Source organism: Hakea prostrata, chromosome 7, assembly GCF_041222555.1.
Source record: "Hakea prostrata isolate BN-2017 chromosome 7, UWA_Hpros_2, whole genome shotgun sequence".
NCBI lineage: Eukaryota > Viridiplantae > Streptophyta > Magnoliopsida > Proteales > Proteaceae > Hakea > Hakea prostrata.
The window spans coordinates 23122550-23141932 of record NC_142606.1 but is presented as its reverse complement, the minus strand read 5'-3'; the positions used below and the strand labels follow the sequence as shown (position 1 = coordinate 23141932).

Here is a 19383-nt window from a genome sequence, read left to right as displayed (position 1 = left end):
GGACTATTACAATAAGATATCCTAAATAGACAATTCTGCCCTTTTTAATATTACTACTGTATTACAACACAATTGGAATCCAATTTTCAAGTAGGATTTCTTCTGGAAGTTAAGTCATTTATTTTTTAATTTATTTAGGAGATCTTTAGAAAACTCCACTCTATTTTGTTTTTGAGTTGTAAAGGGAATCCCAATCCAAATTGGATTCCCTAGTTTGAGTCAAATTAAGTTTCCTAGATTGAGTCTAAATTTGTTTCCCTTAAGTGTTAGGCTATATAAAACCCCCATCTCATTGAAGCAATTCAGTTGAAGATTAATAAAATTTCAGAGACTTGGAGTCATGGGAAGCTAGCCCACGATATTGGTTTGAGGGATTTAGAGTGTTTCTGCAATTTCAGCTTTCTTCTTCATCTTCTTCAAGCCTGCGGCAGTCCTAGAGTCCTCTTCTACTCAGTCTTAAGCCAACAGCCCCTTCCTAGACAAGTAAGTAAAATCCCCTACCCCATTCCCAACCCAATTCCCCTCCCTACCCCATCGCAAGCTTCCGCCTCCTCTTCTCTCCTTGCAGTAGGAGCACCCTATCTGATGAAAATCCAGATTTAGGGTTAAGGGTAATATGGGAATTTCCCTAAATCTAAGGGCTGCCCAAGATTTCTAGCAAAGGGAACTATGTTTATAGGGTATGTAGGGTGAATTCTAGCACTCTAAACCTTGCTGTAACTCAATTTCCAGATCTGAATTGTAATAAGAAAGGACTGAAAAATAAGAGTTTAGGGTTTTGGCTGGTGGGAGGATGGGCTGGTACTGCTGTTCTGTAATTTCAGAACTCTTCTCAAGGTTTTAGAGTGTAGAAGAGGGAGTAAATTGGGTTAGGGTTTAGTACTCGGAAGTTGCAAAAGAAGTGCATAATTTTCACAGGTTAGGGTTTGTATGTTTTAAGGCTTCTAAGGTTGAGTATGGTATGATTCAAGGGTTCGGTTAGGCTAGAACTAACTCTGATTTTGTTGTTTTTACAATTTCAGAATTAATCCTTAAGGCTATGGTTCAAACTAGGCTTCTTACTTGGCTTAGGACTCTTGGTTAGGGTTAGGGCTTGGTCCAATTGGATTGAAATTAGGATGGAGGGTCACTAGGATTAGGGGGATGATGTTCCTAAAGTTTGGGACAAAGATCTGACCTTGAATTTTAGGTCTAAGAAAAAGTCCAAAAATTCCAGAAAAATTCTTTTTTTTTTTTTGGGTAATAAGAAAAATTCTGGAGAATAAAAGAAGTATACGGGGAGGTGAGGAAAAGCTGGCTGGTGGTCTAAAAGAAGAGGGAGGAGGTTAAGAAGGGGCTGGGTTTGCTGTTTACTTACTTGAAGTTGAAGGTAGTCTGCTGTGAGAGATGAAGAAGATGATGGAATTTATTAATGGCTGCTGGAACTTGAAATTGATTGCTGATTGTTGATGAAGACTTTTCAAAAATCCGATGTGACCTTCCCAAAGAGAATCACGACCTTGTGTCTCAAAAAATTCTTATTCAATCCAAAACTGAAGAATTACAATGAGCAATGAGGCTTATTTATTGCCTTTACAAAGAAAGAAGAACTCAAGACTCTTTTTGGACCGCTCCTATTCAGTCCAGTCCTTCCTTAGGTCTGAAGGAAGCTCTTGCTCCTGCGACCGCGTGCCCTTTATGCCATCTCTTTCCAAATCTCTTCTGGTTCCTCCACGTCTTTCTTGCTTGATCTATGGCATCCGATGGGTATCCTTTTCACTCTTCTTGGCCCCCGTACTGCCTACGAGACCTGTCTCCATAAAACCGCCCCCTCTCTTTCATTACCAATGGTTCTTGGTCTCCCCTCCCCCACCTAAGTCTCACTCAAGTCTGGAATGCCCTCCCTCCCCTTATGAACTCTGCTTGTGACCTCATTACTTGGCTCCCGTCTCCCTCCAAATCCTTCACCACCTCCTCAGCTTGGAACCTTCTTCGATCCCCCTATCCCCTTGTCCCTTGGGCTCCTTTGGTCTGGTTCAAAGGCCACATCCCTTGCCACACCCTCACCCATTGGAGAGCCCTCAACCTTGCTCTCCCACACAATCCTTATTAGCCTCCACATCCTGATTAACCCTAACTGCATCCTTTGTTGGAATGGTTCAAAGGACCTCGATCACCTTTTCTTCTCTTGCCCTTTCTCCTGTTCCCTGTGGGTGAAAGCCCTTGCCTCCATTTGGCCTTGGTCGAGGTGCTTCTATGGTTTTGCTTGAGATTGGTCTATGATTTTGAGAAACTTTTCTGGCTCCTCCATTTGCGACCAAGTTGGTAAGCTAGTCTTTGGAGCTACTATACACCACTTGTGGTGGGAGCACAATCTTAGGAGATGGACCTCCAAATCTCCGCCTCTAGACACGATTTGGAATGCCATCTGTTTTGATGTATCTTATAGATTTCTCTCTTTCCCCCCCCCCCCCGGTTGATAATACCCCTAGGACTAGGCTAGTTGTTAGTTCTTGGGGGCTCAACTCCTCCTTATGGTCTTCCTCTTGAAGGTTAGTCCCCCCCCCCCCTTTTTTCTTCCCTTCTCTTTGTTTTTTTTTCTTTGCTTTCTCTAATTTAAACCCAAAAAAAAAAAGAAAGAAGAACTTTACTCAAACTCAACTAAGACTTATAGACCAACTTAATACCAACTAAAAAAAATAAAAGACTTCTTCTTGAAATACAAGACTGACTTATCTATAGAAGTCCTCTCTAGGAAAAGAATCTCTACCCACATTTCCCTCAATTCCCTCAATCACTTAACGAAGATGAGTTCTAATCAAAGGCACACTCCTAAAAGATAAGAATCCTTCTTGTAAAAGAGTCTTATCTTATCTTATCCACAACATTTAACTCCTGTGGGCCTTCTCTCACAAAATCTACTATGGTGATCCTTTGTACTCCCTTTCCTCTCCCTCTCTTAAGGCTAAGTTCTTATCAAATCACATAACATCCTAATTAAGGATATATGAATCCTTCTTGTCATTTAAAGTATGTTCTTATCTTATTTATCCATATTACAATATAATTAGGAAACTCACTCAAATAAGAATCAAAGTGGACTGGGACTCTTTCATAACTCACAAAATTCTAACCCAAATAAAAGCTAATAATGGATTTTTTATTTAGATCCGATAGACCCATAATGGATCAGAGTGAATGAGCTGTACACTAAAAATTTCACCCCCCCCCCCCCCCCCCCCCCCGGGGCGCCCCCCCCCCCCCCCCCCCCCCCCCCCCCCCCCCCTCCCCCCCCCCCCCCGGACAGCATCCATCTTGAGCGCCAAAGGGGCTAGAAAAATGACCAAAATACACCTGAAATGGGGTTTGGCCAAGGGGCTCTGTGTTCACATCACAATCCTTTTCATAAGCCCTATATCCTACCCCCTTCCCCTTATAAACCCTCCCCTAAGATCGCACCCTTCTTCTCCCCCTTTTCCTCCTACTAACCTCAACTACAGCTTCCCTTTGAAGTTTCAGAGTTTTCCTGCACTTCATCTTCTTCATTGAAACCCTAAAACCCTAATTCCATTAGAAACCCTATTATCTTCTCAACTTTTAATCTAAAACCTAAACCCTTTTAGGATGCTAAGGACTAGCATCCCCACCCCTTACTGTACCTTCAGTCCAAACCCTAACCCTAACCAAGAGCCCTAAACACATAGGAGACCTAAACTTACAAAAACCTAACCCATAAAATTCTGCAATTGCAGATTGTTAAAAGCACAAATTTTTCTTAAATTTTCAGACCTAATCCTATCTTAAACATAACCCTAAACCTTCTCCTTCAATACCCAAGGTTTGGAGCTCAACCTAAGCCTAGCCATAGGACTCTCAGAGTGAATTGAGCAAAGTTTAGCATCTGCCCATCTATTCTAGACCTGAACAGCAGAGCTACAAAACCTAAACAACTTCTGTCCTTTGAGGTTAGACTCCAAACAGCAATTAATTGGACCCTATTTTATTTGCAGCTTCTTAGAAAAGGTCCTACTACTGGCCCTGCAATCCAGGTTACGTCTGTGTTAAATCATAAATTGAAGCCCTTTTTTAATACTCTTAAAACTCGAATTCTTAGAGTGGACTTGGATTGTCTCCACGTTATTCCTGGAAACATACCCAAATGGAACCAGCCTAGTGGCTTTGTTAATCTTTGTTTTTATTTCCTTATGCTTTTTAGGGTAGTATATGCAGGAGATATGCTAGTTCATTTTGGACTGTTTTAGATTTGGATCCGGGTTAGGAGACCAGAGTTTGGGTGCACTGTTAGTTTCATTCTTACATTCTAGCTAGGGGTCTTGATTTTTGTGTATTTATGAACTGCAATCTGTTGATTGTAGAACAAAGTTGAATGGAAAATTGGGGTTTTTCTCAAAATGAGTGAGGCATGATTATGAGTGTGTTATTTGCCTTTCCCTTCTTCTTTTCTGCTTAACTGGCCCTCCACCGATGGGAGTTATTTTGAGCAAGAGAGGAATTGGTTTTGATTCTTCAGTTCAACAACCTAACCTATAGGAACAGTAAGCAGAATACACTATAGGAAAAGGAAGCATGGACTGACGTACCTAAACCCAATTGAATCAAGCTGATTATTCAGCATTTGTTCTCAACTTGAACAATTCATGTAGAGTTTACAATTTGGATAAGGTTAAGACCAGAGCCAACCTCCCTGAGTTACTTCTTGTCTTTGTACAATGCAAATACAACTATTTCATTTTTAACCACTTGTTATGGTCTTGTTAATGAATACCACTGTGATACAATTTTCAGTCCAGATGTTCTTTTCATGTTATTAATTTTTTAAACTTGAGCATGGGATGCATTAGCTACAATATCCAATGTTCTGGCATTTTATTTTGTTTTAATCTGGTATAAGATGAAACTGTATATTTATTCATGGGTGGTTACTGACGCCTACATTCTTTTTGATTGCTTTCCGATATTTGTTACAGATCCTGAAACAATGCCTTCGCAGACTCGCTACCTGCATCTTAATGAATTGGTCATGGGGGATATTGTATGGGTTGATGAAGTTGAGGGTCTTTATAGTGCTACATCCCACATTGAGGGATCCAAAGTCGTCGGCATAGATTGTGAATGGAAGCCTAACTATGAAAAGGGAAGCAAGATCAACATGGTATTCTTAGATTGGTCTTTGCTTATTTCATTTCATTTGTTTATCTATTTATTGATTTAGGGAAAAGTGTTCTGAGCTTAACACGTTTCCTAGGCTCCTCAGCCCTTCCCCATGATTTAAAAAATAAAATAAAATATAGAATGAGGTTTATTGTATTGGATTATTCATCCTTGTCCTTTGCTTTCTTGTTTGAAAAGTTTACTATGAGCATTATTCTTGCAGTTACTGGAGAATTGGAAGGTGTATTGAATCAAAATCCACCAATTACAAAATCTAATTGGATGAACTTCACCAATGACACAACTTGCACTGTGCTGTAGTTTCTTACATCTGTGATCTAACAGTATATGCATTTAAATATTACCCATTTAATGTGATGCCTTCAGATGATAGGGTTTACATGTAGAATGTAAACATGTAAGAGTGAGCTTCGCACTATTTGGTTAATTTTTTTGTGTGTATATATTTTGTGCCTTAATTTCTAAGTGAGAAAAATTTATCTGAAGGGAGTGTTGGAAAATATATTGCACCCACTATTGTATTGGCTTTGAAGCCTTCAGATTTCTTTTTTATAGTGATTGAGGGTCACCCAGATGGTCTGGTTTCTCTGTCACATTCTTGCTAACTTTGCCATTATATGTTGCCGACGTCTTCTAAATTTTGCACGTCTGGAAAGAATGAAGATCTTGTTGGACTGGAAATGTATCCTTCCCTGAAACTGAGCTTCAGAAAATTTAAGCTCTCTCTTCTCTCTCTCTCTCTCTCTCTCTCTCTCTCTCTCCCATCCCTCCCTCGCTTCCTACCTTCTCCAGTCCCCCTTCTCTTTTTTGATGCCATCTGATTGGATCAAGATTTCTATATCATCACCCAACATATTCTTCGAATTATCTAGCCTGAGGGCCTTCCTAAGTGTCTTGGCAGTGTGGTAGCCATAAGGTATTGCATTGACTGACGAGATGTTTTAGTTCCCCTCCCTTTTTTATGTAGCACAAACAGTATATTAAAAATTATATAATTCTACTTTTTTGCTTGCTAATTATTAAATTTTTTTAAAAACAGTTATTAAACTTATTGCCAGTGATCTGAACGAAGTCAACAATCCATAGAAAAAGCATTAAAATGAAATCGATCATCAAGGGGTGCTTAAATCATACTGCCATAATTTTACAAAATAAGTGAAACACAAACTACTCTGAGATTAAGTAATCATATAATCTTGAAATGACGACTTACATGACTTGGGCAGTCTTTGGTATAGTTTTCATTTTTTATTTTGCCCCAATAAATATTTTTGGTTGTTTTTGGTACAATTTATACAACCTATTTCTATTTAAATAGGGTTGAAAAAAATACAAAACCAATTGAAAACTAGTTCTACTTGTTTTTACGGTGGTCTTTAAAATGCATGTGCTTCTAATGTATATTAATGAGGTTAAAATGGTAAACTAATAATTTCTATAACTTTCTGTTTACATCCTCATTATCTGCACTCATTTCTCTGAGTAAACCTAGATGACTGGCCGTTTCACTTCTCTGTTTTGTTTTTTTCCCCCCCGCTTTCTCTCTAAAATCCCTTAGCTTTGTACAACCGCTTCTGGTTTAGGTTCCTGGTAATCAGTTGATGCTAATCAGTTAACCTAGCATCCTGTTTCAACGTCTCCATGAATCTGCCTCTTCGAACATTGCTGACTAGCCTGTCGGCATTGATGGAAGCTGTATTCGACAGAGCAGCTTCTTTGAGGGCAATGCAGCTCTTAGTCAAGGAGTTGGGTACTCTGATTTCTTGGTTTCGGGGCTTTCTTTGCTGTCTTCACCTCTTTACTGTTTGTCATGGAATTTTCCATTTTCCACAGTTTTGGTCTTCATTTGGATTAAATTGGGATCAACATCCCTATCTTGCTATCCAACCGATGGAGATAACCACCCAAATCCAATCAGAAACTAGAAAACTGAGACTAAAAATACATGTTTATCTTCCTCAGTTGAGTGAGAGATAATAGAATCAAAGAATGGAGGAACTGTTCTGGCTCATTAAGGGATATTGGTTACCAGATCCTCTGCATACCTGTGAATTGCCTGGAGCTGAACTGGTTTCACAAGCCCTCGCTAGGTTACCTGTATCATCCTGGGCCAAGGATTTGGCTCCCATGAATTCCCCTTGATCTACAACATAGATCGTCTCCCTAAATTCACACTCTCAAAGATTAAAAAGACCAAAAAGTTGCAACTGACAAGGAGCCAAAGGTTGGAACTGATCCCATGTACCCCCATATGTTCATCAGTTCATGCTATTGACTTTAGAAGGCATTGCTCCCTTTTTTTGCCCCCCTTCTTTAATGAAAAGAAAAATATATACCAAAATAAGCAGATAACGTAGTCCAAAATAGAGAAAGCCTCTTGGGTGACAACAAAACTTATCCAGTACGTTGCGAATCCAAGAGGATAAAAGACTTCATCAATGCAGTTAAAGTTGTAGGGAATAATACAAAACGAGGCTTCAGAGAGATTAGTGGCAATTTTAGCTAACAAAATTGGGGATAGGTAATAAGGGAAACATTGCTCGCTGTTGCTTCACACAACTTTAGCCCCTGTTAGAATTCCCTTGTTGCAGAATATAATGAGATTGATACTATCACATAAGTCAGCACCATATTTACATGCACTCAATCATGGATTCGTCCTGGGAGTGAATGGTCATATTTTTGAGAATTATGCTTAAGCATTATTGGGATACCTTGAACAGGTTAACTTAGAGATACTAATGAGAGGCTTTTATTCCCCCCCCCCCCCCCCCCTCTCTCTCTCTCTCTCTCTCTCTCTCTCCTCTCTCTTTTTTAATTTTTATTTATTTTTTTTTTAATACAAATTTTATAACCTATAAGAAATTATTTTGCAGAAAAGTATATGCCAAACATTCTTTTTAGTACAAAATCTATTTTGCCCATTGGTTGCTAAACAAGTTTCGCATTTTGACATAAAATGATTTTTAGTGGTGACTTTTAAAAAACAGTTAAAAATAAAAAATAATTAAAACCTTGCCAAAGAGAACCTTGTACTAACACTATTGCACACTTAGATTTGAGTAACAAAATCAGACAGCACAGAATTAGAGCCACTGGCCATACCACACCAGCAGCTGCAATTACTGCCACCAATTTAGGAAGAAGATGAGGAGTATGAGGAAACATAAATGCAATAGAGCAAGAATATTGGATGTTAAAATTCTGAAAGGGTGTGTGCCTTTTTTTATAAAAAATCTAGATCATGCTGAGGAGACTCTCAAATAGGCCTCATGTCTCTCATAGGTAAACTGAAAATGCTTGTCTTCTTTTTTCCCCTTTACTCTTTTAGACTCTAAAAGCTTATAATTTTGTCCAAGTGAACAAGTTATGCACTTATGCTACTTTCTTGATACCCTAGTTTGCATTACCCATATAGTAACTTGATTATTCTACTAATGCTGATTAACCACTTCTCTCATATTGAATTCTCATGTGTGTCTGGCCATATCTCTTTGGCAAGGAAGCTCCTTATCTAACTTCTTTTCTGATACCATGCTTAACATATTCCCATTTTATGCTTTCTTTTTGTTCTATATTTCTTTTGAAATTGACCTTTGAACAGGAACCTGTTGGAGGTGGTCTGTGGCCATGTTTCTAGATATTGTTGTGATGTCTTGATCACAAATGCTTGATTATTTCTGTTTCTTTCTCCTTCCAGTTTCTATTTAAGATTTTTCCTTTTGCGCCGCAGGTCTCTATCATGCAAATTGCTTCTGAAAAGACAGTTTTTATTATTGACTTGATAAGGTTATTTAAAGATGAGCCCAAGGCCTTAGACAGCTGCCTAAAATGCATTTTACACTCCCCAAACATTCTGAAGCTAGGTATAAAAAACGATTCACTTCTTGACTATATTTATCTTCACATGGAAATATTAGGTGTTCTTGAGAGAGGATTATGGTTGTCTCTATCAAATCCGTCGTTGCAAAAGTTATGGGGTTATTAAAATACTTGTTCTCTGGGAAGCTACTCAGGGACTTCTAGATGGATCCTGCATCATTGGATCGGTGATATCATGCTAACCTTCTAATCACGTACCTTTTTCAAAATAATTATACATGCATCGTGTGACCATTCAATTGGAATCTGAGATATTGGGATTGTCAAGGCGGTGCACAGTGAACACAGCATTAACAGTCCTGGAGAGGGAAGTAGAATTCTTTTTCCCTTTTAAGGGTAATGGTTTCTTCATTGTGCAACTTGCAGGCTATAATCTGCAATGTGATCTAAAGCAGCTGGCTCACTCCTATGGAGGGCTGGAATGTTTCAAACACTACGAAATGTTGCTGGACATTCAAAATGTGTTTAAGGAAGCTCGAGGTGGTCTCTCTGGACTTGCCAAGGTAATCTGAAAAATGACATAATAGCATAATCCAGTATGCAACTCTTTGGGTAAGATGTTATTTCCTTTCGTACCTCTCTACTCAATTCACTGTCAGTTGAATTTGCTCAAATGCCCAATCTACTTGAGTCTTGCTTTAATGAATTTGGGGCTAGCTACTTGAATTTTGGGTTACCATACCAACCTTAGCAAAGCCATAGAAACTTGCGGCAATATTGGACCTATTTGTAGCTCTTAGCAGCAATTTGTATTTATGTATGTCAAGTTTTTAATTTGCTGTAAACACTTTATATCAGTTACATGTTCATGGTTATTATTGTTTTAGAAAATATTGGGAGCAGGCTTGAACAAGACAAGGCGTAACAGTGACTGGGAGCAACGACCTCTGAGTCAGAATCAAGTACGCACATTCTTCCTCATTACTCTTTTCAAACTTAGGCACTTACATATGTTGGAGAATGTTTGTGGGAGTTATGATGACACTCGTTGTCTTGAGGTTTAAAACCCATCCAATTTCAAGCATATAGAGTGCATACGGATTGATGTATCCATCTGCAGCGCCCCCCCCCCCGCGCTACAAAAAATGTGAGGCCCAAGAATTGGTTATTCTTTTGTGTTTATTTGAATAAAATGGGTAAAAGAGGCACCTTAATGGGTTTACAGAATTTGCATAAGAATTTATAGAGATAATATGAATATACTCGTAAGCAAGTGAATGCAACTTATAAACTGTCAACAATTGAAAGAAACTAATTCATGGCTTCCTCTCATTTACTGGCATGTATGAAATTTTCTTTGAGATTTTATTGTTATGGGGGAAAAAAATCTGATTTCATCTCTTTACCATAAAATGTATTTCAAATTAATTACAAATTTTTTAGAAACTTGAAATTTGCAGTAAGAAGTCAATAAAACTTACTGAGACTGCATAATCATTATAACCATTGCACGTTAGACTTGGCAATCATGGTGCATGGATATTTAATACTAGTTTTAGTCTCTCTTTCATTTCGGATGGTTTCAAGTAATGAATGACTTGAGTGAATTCTTGTGCAGTTGGAATATGCAGCCCTTGATGCTGCTGTACTTGTTCACATATTCCGACATGTCCGTAACCACTCTCAGCCAGCCACTGTTAAAGAGGGGCAATTCAATGGTGAATGGAAATCATACATTGTAAGTAGAAAGCATAACACTGCAAGTTTCTTCAATTCACAATGGGTATCTTTTGATGGATTGAGCTCCTCCAAATTAATTATAAATAATCAGGAGAATAATGATAGAGAGCCCCAAGACGATCAGTATTTTGATGGTAGTTCTCATGTTTCTTTTTACTATTGATAAGGTGATGGAAGATCTAATTGGCATGTGGAAGGGCTTGATCCATATTTGGTTACTTTCATTTGTTTTCTTGTCGATCTGCAGATTTCAAGCATGGATGACAACAAAAAGCCAAAGAACACAACCAAGAAAAAGAAGAAATTACACAACAGCTCTGGTGTATCTTTACAATCGAATTAATGTTACTTAGATTTTTCTCAAATTGGTGGCAGCTATATATTTTGTAAATATTCTTTGTCAGACAACAACAGATCTCATGCCTTCATACAAATTGATCATTCATTTGATTCCCTAGCAAAAATGAGTTGTTTGTAAGTACTTAACTAACTGGAACCATCTTGTGGAGATGGACCCTGCCAAGCAGAACATAGTTGGAGATTTCTCAGATTGACAAAATACAATTTCACTTTCACCCTTGTGAATCTAAGCTCAGGTCTGCTGATCCTGCAAGTCGCAAGATTTGGAGGTAAGGGTCAGTTGCCTCTTTTCACTGCTTCCTCTCTGCTTTGTGGTAGCCGAAGAAGCAACCAGTCAACTAGAGGGTGCCACCACCTCAATGAAGATTTTATTGCAGAGTTCCAATCTTCTAGGAAGAAGAAAAGTAGGAGAAATTAGCATAATTTACGTCTTGGCTTTGGTCTCAGCTTTTGTCCTTCGCATATTTTTCTTTTGCTTGTTTTGCTTTGGCATTGTTGGACTTGATAGGGCTCTGTCCTCTTCTTGTTGTATTTCTTCCCCCCTCCCCCCTCTTTTTTTTTCTTCTCTCTCCCTTTGGTTAATGAATTTTTATTCATCCAAAAAACCATAATGGTACTGCCCACACCATCCTTGACTGATTAGGTCTCTCGTATTGGTGAGACATGGGTGCATTGATTTTTTGTCTTCAGCCTGCTAGTCCGGCGTGTTCCAGTAATGACTTCTTGTTAGGATTTCTTTGAGCAGCCACATGACTGCATCTCAATTGTTGAGGGAAGTTGTTTGCTTTCCAAGCCGACCAATTTTTTTATACGATGAGGATAATAATTTATTGCTAGAGATTACAAATACACCGGTCACTAGTACATAGGCTTTTCCAATCCTTCCCTGAGCACATGTGTGTATTGACTGTTTGGCTAAATTAGTGAACCAATTGAGTAGGGTTTACCATTGAAGCTGGACTCAGGAGTTCAGGGTAGGGGGTCAATTTACAACCCAGCCCATTAAAACCAGACCTAAGTAAGTGTCCCTTTTTTTTCCTTCTTTTCTCATAGCCCTTAACATTTTATCGGTCCTTTTTATTTTACCAATGAACCTTAATGGGCATTGTTTGGGCTGAGCAGCCCCAGTCTGAACGGTTTTGGGCTGGTTTGGGCCAACCCATGTGAGGCCCGTTAGCCTGAACCGCTTGGTCCGAATCAGCCTGAAACCAAACCACAACAGCCCGTTAAACCCATTAGGATAAAATAAATTAAAATGTTAAATGAACCCAAACCTAATTCTTTAACACGTTAGGGTTTCTTTGCTTCTCTTTGTCACAGCTCACTGTCTCTATTTCATGAAATCTGGATTTCATTTTGCCCTTTTTGGTTTCACAACTCACGGTCTCTTCATCTTCTTGGTGACTCCAGCAAGCAAGCAGCGGTGATCTGCTCGACTGCTCTTCATCTTCTTAGTTCTTGTTTCTTTATTTTTTGTTTCCTTTGCGGCAAGAGCATCAGCTGCCTGCTGCTACAATCGCATCTACAGAGCCATAGAGGCATGTAGTTCTGACTTTCCAGAAGGTTGTCTTGCTTTCAAAATAAGAGTATTCCCATTCTCTACCAAACAAAAACTCCAACGTCCATCAAAGAAATATGTGTAATTTGTTCCATTAGGATCGTTGTTAAAAAAGGTAGGAAGAAAACAAATTAAAATTGTGCTCTGTTCTTCTCATGTTTGTACTGAAAACCATCTCACGGCCCAACCAAAAGCATAGCTTGCTGGTGAACCACATAAACCTCCTCTTGTGCTTGGGTGCTTTTTGCATTTTTATAGCTTTGTATAGCTTTGCCAACAGTTCTCTCGGACTTAGCTTCGTTGTGTAGCATTACTAATTATCAGGTGATATCGACACTAATTTTGTGTTTAGTTAAGCCATTAATACTGCTCTCTCTATGCTGTTACTTTTGTTTACTGTTTCAAGTTTGAGATACAAGTCTCTGAAAGCAACAGGGTCTGAAATTCAGCCCTTAATTTATGAGAGAGCAACTAGTTTGAACTGACATGTGAGTATGTGACTACGTTATTTGCTTTCCCTCCCATTCCGTTTTACCCAATGTATATATCCACTAGGCTGGTAGATCATGACTTAATGTTAGTTTCCTAACTTTTTTTTTTTCTTCCATGCTTTATCTTCCTAAGAACATGGTGAGAGATCTCGTTCTCGAGCGAGATCTTGCCACTCAAAGAAAGCGAGATCTTGTCATCTCGGTTGAGATCTACAAAAATCTTGGCATAATCTCGGTGGCCCATTTCGGTGGGTTTTAGGGCCTCGGTTGGGTTGAAATTTGGTATTTAGCCTCTTTAAGGCTTTTTGAACACATTGGCGACCTTAGATTTGAGAGAAAATAACCTTAAATATGTCTTCTAAGTAGATCCTATGTGTAAAATTGAAATTCTGTGAAATGCAAGGTTAGACAACATGTAATGTAGAGATATCAAGTAATTTAAGATATCAACTATCAAGTATCAAATACATTAATGTTACACATCAAGTCATCAAACTATCAAAGAACTTAAATGTCTTCAAAATTTTATAACCATAAGAAGTTTTAGACTTTTAGTAAGTCATAAATCATAATCCATAAGTTCACAATCACGACTCACAAGTCATAGGAGTACAAGAGTAACAAGATTACAATTTACAACTTACAAAGTTATGACAGTGGGTCTGTGCATGATATGACAGTGGGTCTATGCCTCCTCACGGACTAGTTATCTCTGTTGGACACCTACAAGACCAAACCACTGCTATCACGGGTCACTCGGCTTCAATGCTCATGCCAAATGAGTATTAACATGCAAATGGACAACCTAGTCATGCATCTAGACACCTACAATCAAATCACATAATGTCTATGTGAATGCAAGGGCACCAAGGGCAATAAGCAAACCCACAACACTAGGTAGATGTACATGGATGCATAACTACCCAATTCCCATCACATCATATTCACAATTTATAATTTGAGATGAAATAAATAAATGAATAACAAAGTAAGTAAATTCATGTGCCAGCCATGCATGTATGCCCTACAATGTCAATCAAAATAACACGTAGAAGCAAACATAATAGCATGAGATAAAACATGAATTAAATACACAAATACATAACATTGTATCCCTCACCTGTCACGATGTTAGCAGTCCTCAAGAGACCAAATTGTGCACAATTAAGAAGCCAAATAATTACTCTAGACCTAACAATCATCAGTAGAACATAGAAATTAACATTTGGAATCAAACCAGACAAGCGTTGGACAACACCACCCGATCGGACCAGAGAGGGGCCAGTCAGTTGGCCTACCAAGGCTGGTCAACCGCCCTCTTGGTGCAAAACAACTTAGGTCACTCCCTTGCTCAAATCAAACTCCTAGCTTTTGGGGGTTTGGAGCTACAATAGATAGTAACAATGCCCCAAAACACTCCCCAAACAACCCAACAAAACTCTTTGCATTCATCCCCAATTTGTTAATAGAGAGGCTTCTTGTGAGCATCTATGAGAAAGGAAATCAAGCTCAAATGTGGAGAACAATAGAATCTATGCTCAATGGGGTTGAGAAACATGAAGACGAACACCAAATCATCATTAATAACAATCACCTACCACAACTACCAACTTTCATAATTATAAATGCCAATGACCTCCATAAATACATCAATTTAATAGTTGAAAAAGAGAGAATGAGAGTTTCTTTACCTCAAGAAACCTTCACTCTTGCGATTCACGCTTTGGCACCTTCTAACTTGCAAAGATTCCTTCAATCCCTAAGTTCTTCTCTTCTCCCAAGCTTTTAGTCTCCAAAGACATAAAATAATCGTTTGTGGGGTAAGAGAACATTAGAATAGGGTTTTCACACAAAAAAAATCAATTGGACCAATTGCCTCCAGGAGACCGCCCCTCTAACTTTCTCATCCAAAAGCGGTTTCTGTCGGATTTTGGTTGGGAGACTATCATAAACTTGCGAGACTCAATGATAACATTTACTTGGGCATTGGGGTCTTTCCACCTCGATTTCCGTGAATGACAAATCCACCTTCTTAAACCGCCTGGGTTGATTTTATCTCTTCTCCCAAAGTCATTTAAAGTGACCATATCATTTCCATCATCATCCATGTACTTGGGTTCAACTCTCGAATCCATGGTCTTGATTCGGATGGCCCACAATTACCTTCTACTGACACTCCAAATCCTTGGAGCTACAATGTTGGGTTTTTGAGTTAGGATTCTAGGGGATTTCACAGTCATGTCACTTTCATTTCTAAACTGAAAAATAACAAGCCCTTAGCAATAGGTGAAGAATGACAGGAGTAGACATCTCCATCTTTGTTGAACTTCTTTCCTCCCATCATTCATTGTGATTATCAAAAATCAAACCTACCAATCAGAGCAAATTTGAACAAATTATGCTGCTTCTCGTGCACAGACTAAGGAATTACAATTTTTCTAAATTTCCTTATATGAATTAGCCCAGGAAGATAGGCCAAAGAGATTGTAGCCCCTCCGCTCACCACACTAGCATAAGACTTCTTCACTGGAGCCTCATTGCTTGGTTGGATATCCTCTTGCACAACCATTGAAACATCTTCTGTCGAATTGAAACCATTCCTTTCTCCAACAATTTTGGATGCCCTCTCTCTTCTATCCATGCACTTCAAAATTTACATGTCATATTATTTTGTCTAATCATAAAAGAAGTAAAAAAATTCAATGCATTTGCACGTGAGATTGTACTAGTGTGTGTATGTGTGTGACTCACTTTAGTGAGTCTTTTGAGTGCAAAGGCTCATCATTGTGGTTGGTTTAGAATTAATAAATATTAATAGATGACTAATAGTCAAGATTTAATGCATATATGACTTGCAATTTGAGCATGATCTTCACCAAAAAAAAGAAAAAGCAATTTGCATGATCTAGAAGAGTCCTAACGAAGATGAATATTCCTCCCCGTGCAGGATGAGATCAATGCTTAAATTAGGTAGAAAATGTGAAACACATAAATCACTGGATGACATCTTGTGAGTTGAATTAATTGAATGTTCCAAAGAAGAAAATAATTAACATTATTGTTTTAAACTTGAGGTGTTTAACATATACATATTTTTTGAGAAGTTCTCACAAAACATGCACTTCTAATTTAATGGATTTTGATCAAATTCTTGCTAGTGTTTTATCACCTTTCATGGTTCTATTATACACTTGCTTTTTTTTTTTTTTTTTTTTTGTATTAATTGAGAAAAGAAAAAGAAAAAAAAAATAGTATACTACATACGAGAATTCAAGCCTCAAAACAAAAGCAGGGAGGAGCTAGGAAAAGCACTAATTATATATGCCTCAGCACATCAACTTTCAGCAATAATTACCCTTGAAAAATATGAATCTCCAGCCTCCATTGCATCCCTTACCATTTCATACCTTATTTGTGCGTGCCGTTGCAGAACCCTGGGTGCAAGACTGGACTCCCACAGCAGACCAAAGTGCTCAAATGCTGGAGTTTTCTTCCCTAACTCCTCCCAAGCAGATTTCAATGTGAAGTTACCACTCTTCCCAATGACCTCTGTCTGTCTCACCATAAAAAACCATCTTTCTAGCCAAGCTGATCGCCTGCTGCAACTCAAGATATAGAACCATTAGGAAGCCCCGTTTGCCACCTTGAATGAAATTTGATAATGTGGCATAACCAAGGACCCTTCCAAATTGAGCAGGCTTGCAATGGAGATCTCGCCTAACCAATTATCATTCCAGAACTGAATTTGAGTACCATTCCCTGCACCTACTACTCCTTCTCTTGCACCAGCTCCCACACTCTTTTGAGTCCACCGAGTATTGATGAGCTCCCTCGAGCAACTTTTAAAGAACCATCCACATTTACATATAATGCCCTCATTAGGGTTCCTGTCATTGTGTCCCCTTTTTAATTTTCAGCTTCACAATTCACATCCCTTAACCTTCTTATCCCCAACCCACCTTCCTTCCTTGGCCGACACACCTCTTCTCATTTAAAATTGATTCTCTAGTCACCTTTTCAATACTACTAGTCCAGATGAAGTTTCTGGTCCAACCTTCTATAGTTTTTACTTTTTATTGACCTCTTTGGCCACTAGTGTATATGCAAGTCATGGGTGGGCGTCCCTGCAATCAAGAATCATAACCCATTAACCCATTGGTTTCAGGACTGCGAACCTGGAGCTCGAGTAAACGACAACTCTGGACCATTCAAGTCAAGCTCAGGTGTTCAAAAATCGAATCTATAGAGGTGGATAATTATGATGAAGACCCAATCACTCTAATGGAGTTCAAGAGGAGAGAAGTCAGTCAGGAAGGCATAAAAAAGAGGTTTTGGCATTGCCCGAAAACCGATGCTAGATGACTCAAATTAAGGTAAACTATACCATTAATTAGGCCTTGAAAAAACCTTTCTACTCTTCGAAGCACATTGAAGTCGGCTTTCACACGAAGGAGAAATAAGGCTGGTTGATTGGGGGCGGTTGCATGCCTGGATCAACCGCCCTTGCTTAGTTTCGGGGCAGTTTTGGGATTTCGGGTTTAAAACCTTATTTTATGATTCTTTTCTCTCTCAAATGCATTTATTTATGTTAGAGTAGGGCTAAGAGCTTGGGAGTGGAGAAAATCTTGGAGTTAGTAGATTCCTTGCACGTGGTGAGGAGAACACCCCTTGGCTGGAGAATTTCTTACCTTAGCCCTTTGTGCTCGTCTTTGGGCTTATTCTCGATTGTGAAGATTAGGGTGTATTGGAGCTCTTAGGCGTCTGGCCATCGTTCGAAGCATTTGCTGCATCTCCAAAAATTGGATTTGCATTTGATTCATCTATTCCGAACCATTCGAACTTCATCAATCGGGTCATTCAGGTGAACTCCTCTAGCAACTTCTTCTTGATGGATTTCTCGGTCACAAACGTGATTTCCCTCAGGAGGGTTCTTTCCGGAAGAGGATGGAGATTTTGATTTTGATTCCTCAGAATTGTAGATCTAGTATACACCATGGCTTTTTGAAGCATTTCCCACAGAAGGCACCAAATGATGCGTCCAAAAATTGTTCAGCCTTCATATTCCTACATAATAGACGTCAGATGTGGACCGACCATGCGGTCAGGTTGCCACCTCCAAAGGTTGAATCAGTAGTTGGAACACCACAGAGCTTTTGATTAGTTGCAGAGCTTGAATTGAATGAATTAATGGAGGGAAACGATTTAGTTACCTTTGCTCAATGCGATCCTTTAGTTTATATAGGATTTACCTCTTGTTCTCATTCGTTGGATTTGTTTATGATCCTCGTTCGTAGTCGTTCGATCCTAGGGTTTTACCCCTCTTTCGGAGATCATGGTAGTTACATTCTTTGGCACAACTGCCCATCCCATATTAGTGTTTAGTTACTTTCTAGGACACAATCATACTTCCCGAATCTTAAGGGATCACACCTTCTTCTATAACTGTTCAAGTCCTTTATTCCTTACGTTACTTTGTTGGTTCAACCGTTGATCTAATCCCGACCGGGCCATCGACCCGTCCATTGTTGAACCTGGTTCACTTATCCGTTTAACACCCAAATGAAAATAAGATTGACACTAATATTGGGGGATAACTCAGGTGGCACTAAAATTTCCCTAAAAGATTATTAGAAAATGAAAATTCTATGGTGAAGGGATAAGCGCTTGTACAAATACATGTCCCTTAACGTTCCCTAGTGGGACGAGGAAATGAAAGGTCACGTTCCGTTCCGTTCCATTCCGTATCTAAGTCCAGATCCTTTCTAGTCAGCCTACCCATATAACCATATACTCACGCTTACATGAGTGTGAGGCCCACATTCACATGTTTGTCTACGTCAAGGACTCAAGTCAGAGCAGTGTGAATGTATAGTTGTATGAGCAGATTAGGTGGGGAGCGGAAAAAAATCCACTGTTGTGCACAACAGTGCACAATGCACATAGATGCCAAATAATGGGCTAAAATTTATGATTTCAAATTTAAAAAGTTCAAAATAGACTTGTAATTTTTTTGCTTTTTCAGCCTATTATTTGGTATTTATGTGCACTGCACAGCACAGCAGATGATGTTTTGCATGTGGTAAGCATCTAACGTCCCGAGTCTCCTCTTTCACCATCTGCCACCCAAAAAGAAAACCTTTTAAGTTTTAACTTCTTAACCGTTTTGACCCTAAAATGCTAAGTTTTCTTTATCTTGCTCTCTTTTAGCGCTCTCTCGCTCACTCTCTCTTCCTCTCTCTC

The 19383-nt window shown here is 38.9% G+C and overlaps 1 protein-coding gene across 2 annotated transcripts in view; it reads left to right on the top strand.

Annotated features, from left to right (window-relative positions):
- The window catches only part of LOC149010647 (Polynucleotidyl transferase, ribonuclease H-like superfamily protein), a 35557-nt gene extending 23482 nt beyond the window's left edge, over positions 1-12075 (top strand). For both annotated transcript variants that reach the window (XM_089160367.1, XM_089160368.1), the window contains 6 exons: positions 4968-5152; positions 8906-9038; positions 9421-9557; positions 9882-9956; positions 10613-10732; positions 10982-12075. In XM_089160367.1, the coding sequence (XP_089016493.1) occupies positions 4968-5152; positions 8906-9038; positions 9421-9557; positions 9882-9956; positions 10613-10732; positions 10982-11077 (746 nt within the window). In that variant the 3' untranslated portion in view covers positions 11078-12075. The remainder of the gene's footprint in view (positions 1-4967; positions 5153-8905; positions 9039-9420; positions 9558-9881; positions 9957-10612; positions 10733-10981) is intronic.
- The last annotated feature ends 7308 nt before the right edge of the window (positions 12076-19383 follow it).